General features: G+C 43.1%; 1 protein-coding gene across 1 annotated transcript in view; it reads right to left on the reverse strand.

Annotated features, from left to right (window-relative positions):
* fry (microtubule binding protein furry) overlaps positions 1 to 5,000 on the reverse strand; it is a 97,010-nt gene that overhangs the window by 58,957 nt on the left and 33,053 nt on the right. Inside the window, exon 25 of the mRNA XM_080278164.1 lies at positions 3,810 to 3,967. Coding sequence (XP_080134290.1) covers positions 3,810 to 3,967 — 158 coding nt within the window. The remainder of the gene's footprint in view (positions 1 to 3,809; positions 3,968 to 5,000) is intronic.

The raw sequence follows: 5,000 nt of genomic DNA on the forward strand, positions 1-5,000 counted from the left end.
CACTCACTTGCTCACTTTATTTTTTTTACTCCCCCTCTCTCTCTCTCTCTCTCTCTCTCTCTCTCTCTCTCTCTCTCAAAAGTTGCAGTTTAACAAGACCCAATATTCTTCCTCTCTCTCTCTCAAATATTGAAGTTTAACATGACCCACATATTCCTCTCTCTCACTCTCTCTCTCTCTCTCCGTCACGCACGTCCTTCTAACTCTCCAAAAAGTTTTTTCTTATTTTCCTCCTAAACATTTTTATCTCCCTTCCTCCTTGCTTCCTTCCTTCCTCCCTTTCTTTCTTAGCTTGCTTCCTTCATTTACTCTTTTCTTCCTTCCATTTTCCTCTCCTTCCATCCTTCCTGCATTCCCTTACTCCTCTTCCTTCCTTCATTCATGCCAATATGCCCCTTCCTTCCTTCCTCCATTCCATTACTCCTCTCTTCCTTCCTTCCTCCATTTCATTACTCCTCTCTTCCTTCCTTCAATTATCCTTCCTTTTTTCCTCCTCCCTTCCAACTATCCATCCCTCCTCCTCCATCTTTCCTCCAATCATTTCTTTCAGCCATGCCTTCCATCCTTCACTGAATCTCTCTCACCATCTTTTCCTTACATACCTCCTTCCTTCCATCCCTCACATCCTTTTCTTTCCCCTATTTCTTTTCTCTCTTCTCTACTTCCTTCCCTCCTCCATGTCATCCTTCCTTCCTTCATTCTTTCCCTCCATTTCCTTATCTTCCATTCCTTTTATATCTTTTGCTTTCTCTGCATTCCTCTCCCCTTCCTTCCTTCCTCCATCCATTCATTCCCTCTCTTCCTTCCTCTGCCTTTTTTCCCTTTATTTTACTATGCAACTTCTCTCCTTCCCTCCAACATCTCTCTCTCTCACTCTTTACCTACCTGTGTGTGTGTGTGTGTGTGTGTGTGTGTGTGTGTGTGTGTGTGTGTGTGTGTGTGTGTGTGTGTGTGTGTGTGTGTTTTACTTAATATATACACACACCTCTCCACACACACACACACACACACACACACACACACATCTCTCCACACACACACACACACACATCTCTCCACACACACACACACACACACATCTCTCCACACACACACACACACACACACATCTCTCCACACACACACACACACACACACATCTCTCCACACACACACACACACACATCTCTCCACACACACACACACACACACTCACCCTATCCCCCCTTCCCCCCCCCTCTCAACTCCGCTCAGTTTTAGCGGCAGCATAAAAGTAACATCAAGGCGGGTCGCTGACTTGAGGTGCCCGCCAATTTCAACGTGAGATGAATTATGAAATGAGGCAGGAGGGCTTGGTGTGGTGATAGGTGGTGATAGTGAGGCTTGGTGTGGTGATAATGGCTAGGTGTGGTGATAGGTGGTGATAGGGTGGCTTGGTGTGGTGATAGGGTGGCTTGGTGTGGTGATAGGGTGGCGCGGTGTGGTGATAGGTGGTGATAGAGTGGCTTGGTGAGGTGACAAACTGATAGTGGGGCTTGGTGTGGCGACAGATGGTTAATGTGTGGCTTGGTGCGGTGTTAAATGGTGATTCAAACACATATCCTGTATATGACACAGACTGATATACCAACACTGATACACTGACTGATACTCGGATTGATAAAGGTCAACAGGACATCGAAAGGCGAGACAGTAGCAGAGATACCTATTAGACAAACTGACATAGACACGCAGATAAATGAAGATGGATAAAAATAAACGAACATATAAATAAGATACAAAAAGAGAGATAGACTGACAATCGTACAGTATTAAGCAGATAGAATTAACTTAGAATTAGAGACAGAATACATACATAGTCAACACAAAATATTAATGGTGGCAGGAATACAAAGAATTTTTTGTTTCATTTACTGTTTTCTGTGTGTTTGTGTTATAAAGTACTGGGTGGGAGTAGTGTGTGTGTGTGTGTGTGTGTGTGTGTGTGTGTGTGTGTGTGTGTGTGTGTGTGTGTGTGTGTGTGTGTTTTACCCCACTTTTTTTACTACTGAAACGAGCCTTCTGTCATTTCTCTCTCTCTCTCTCTCTCTCTCAGGTCTGGCATCCTCTTAATTTTCAATAATTAAAAATTAAGCCATATTATTAATTACGCTGGGCCACCTACAAAATACTGTAAGGTCTCTCTCTCTCCCCCCCAATTCCCTGAGTCAACATTTTTCCTCCTCTCTCAATTTTTCTTCTTCCTCCTCCCCTCTGACCTTCCTTTCTTTCATCCACTCCATTTAATGCCACCTGCAGTATCTCACAAAAATAATTATTCTCTCTTTCTCAATTTCTCTCTCTCACACAACTGCTCCTACCTCTTTGCAGGAATATTTGCACTGTGGTTTTTCTATCTATATATCACTATTTCTCTTTCCTTCCCCTTTTTCACATTCTCTCCCTCTCTTTCTCTCTTCTGCCCCCTGCTAAGTTTTTCCCTTTTTTTCCTCTTTCTTTTTTCCCTCCCTTCCTCCCTTTTCTTTTTCCCTCATCCTCTCTTTCCATTTCTCTCCCTCAATTTCCCCTTTCTCTCTTTTCCTTCCCCTTTTCTTTTTTCCTCCTCCTCCTCCTTTTTCTCTTCCTTCCCTCCCTCTCTTTCCCCCTTCGTTATCTCTCTCTCTCCCTCCCTCCCTCACCTTGGAGAATTGATTGCACTTTCCGATGATCCTCCCCCTCCCTCCTCTCTCTCTCATGATCCCTCTTTCCCTCTCCCCCCCCATCTTCCTTCCATCCCTCCTTCTCTTCTTTAATCCCTTCCTCACTCTCCGCTCTCCTTCTCTCCATTTCCCGTCCCCCCTTGTTCCTTCCCTTCTCTCTCCCTCCTCCTCTTTTCTCCTATTTTTCCCTATTTATCTTCTTTCCTTTCACTCCTCTTTCTTTTCTTTTTCCCTACCCACTTCTTTACTCTTTTCCTCTTCCTCCCTTCCTCTCATCTCTCTCCTTTCTACCCTATTTCTTTTCCTCCAGGTCTTTCCTTCCCTCCATCCTTTTTCATTTCCTCTATATCTTCTTCCTTCCTTCTCACATCTCCCTTCCCTCTTCACTTTCCACTCTTCATCCCCATCTCTCTCCCTCTCTTCCATCACAGATCTGAAAACAATGACTGCCAGCACAAATTATACACCAACACAACAAGGAATCACACTCTTAGCATTTAAGAAAGCTTCCTCACACCTCATCATTACCAATTTATTTTTGGATACGGTTGGCTAATATTTTGTATTCTGTAAACCTGAGTATGGTGGTATTAGAATTATTCAAGTAACACAGAAGAGGGCAGCAATGTGTAATAAACAAAACAAACTGCATAGGAAGAGGTGTTAGGGAGCTTCCTTAACTAAAGAGAATTGGGACACTGAAGTGCTCCCCCTCCTGGATAGAAACTGTAGCGCTGTTTTGACAAGAAGGTATCCTCAAAGAGAAAGAAAAGCTAAGGATAGAGATACCTGGAACTCCCATTCAATAATCCTCAGGACTTTTTACCTCCCAACCACCTCCTTTTCCTTACCTTTCTCAGTGTTTCATGAACATGAAGAGAAATCAAGCATAATTTTAAAAATTTCTCCTGTCTACAACAAACTACAAGAATGGCAATTAATACATTTTTAGTTCAAAATAACAAATACATGGTGGACAAATGCCCAGTCTTAATGCCCCCACCACCAGCTCCCATCGTGATATGAATGAATGCCAGTTCTGGCTCTCGTTTAACTTTTCCTAGAAAGACGTAATTTCTCTGAAGGCTTCCAGCTTCTGGATTTCATATGGAGAAAAAACTCATTACATACCTTCTGCATCCCCGACCAGCGGTGTGACAGCACCAAAGAATCGTTTATCCAGCACCTGCAGCAGCTGTAGTGCCGTCTCGTGGATGGACGCCCGGGGACACCCAGTGTGTAGCAGCGTTACGTTCATGATGGCTGTGTAGTGATCACAGGGGTATTCTCTGAAAAAAATAATGTTAAAAAATAAATACCGAGAACAAACACCACAACTGGATGTGTATTGACTGCAAAGGTACTCACTGAAAATGTACACAACAAAACAAAGACCCAGCCCCTCTTCTAATTAAACAAGACAATAATTACCTCACCACCACTCTTAACCCCTAAGTAAAATTAGTTTCATGGGTAATTCTGTGGGGGGGGAAAAAAAAAGAAACTCCTACACTGCCAAAAAAATATCAACATCCTTAACCTGGAAGCAAGATTAGCTGCATGGGTATCCTCTAGCGAAAAAATTGCAACAGTCTTCCCCATGTTGCATCATAGGACTATAGGGTGGCAAGGATAACAAACATGAATGAAGTATAGCAGTGTTATGTTTATCAGGCTGTGTAGTGATCATGTGGGTAGTTTGAAAATATACACAAACAATATTTTTTTTATAATTGATGTTGCTCCTACACTGCCTAAAACCCAACAGTAGCAGGGGGAATATACAGATACACAGAAACCAAAAATACAGGGGTGTAGTATTCAGGATGGAAGTGTTGTGACTGCAAGGGTACCCTCTGAAAATTACAACATTTAACACCTTGAGTTCAACAGGTCTCCCTTTAGCCACACAAAACTGTCCATCGGTGGCAAGAGTAAATTACAAACTGCCACACAGGTCTGTATATCTATCTATCTATCTATCAATCTATTTCACTGTCTACCTATTTACCTACCTATTGCAAACACCATGATATCTCTACCATAAAAACCCCTTAATCTACATCTATCTATCTATCTATCAACAGACGCCTTAATCCCGTAATGGGCAACCACACTGAAAACATCTCCACTTCACTCAGTCCTAGGTCATCAATCTGCCCTCTCTCAAACTCAAACCCCCTCCCCTCCCACCTATATCTCTCCATCCTGTCCCTCCAGCTCATCTTCGCTCTCCTCCTCTCCCTCCACCTCCCCCACATACACTCTCCTTGTCAGTTACTCCATCCTCTCCATTTGGCCATACCATTTCGGAATATTTCT

This window comes from Coenobita brevimanus, chromosome 72 (assembly GCF_032717465.1).
Source record: "Coenobita brevimanus isolate Jiangsu-jjx chromosome 72, ASM3271746v2, whole genome shotgun sequence".
Lineage (NCBI taxonomy): Eukaryota > Metazoa > Arthropoda > Malacostraca > Decapoda > Coenobitidae > Coenobita > Coenobita brevimanus.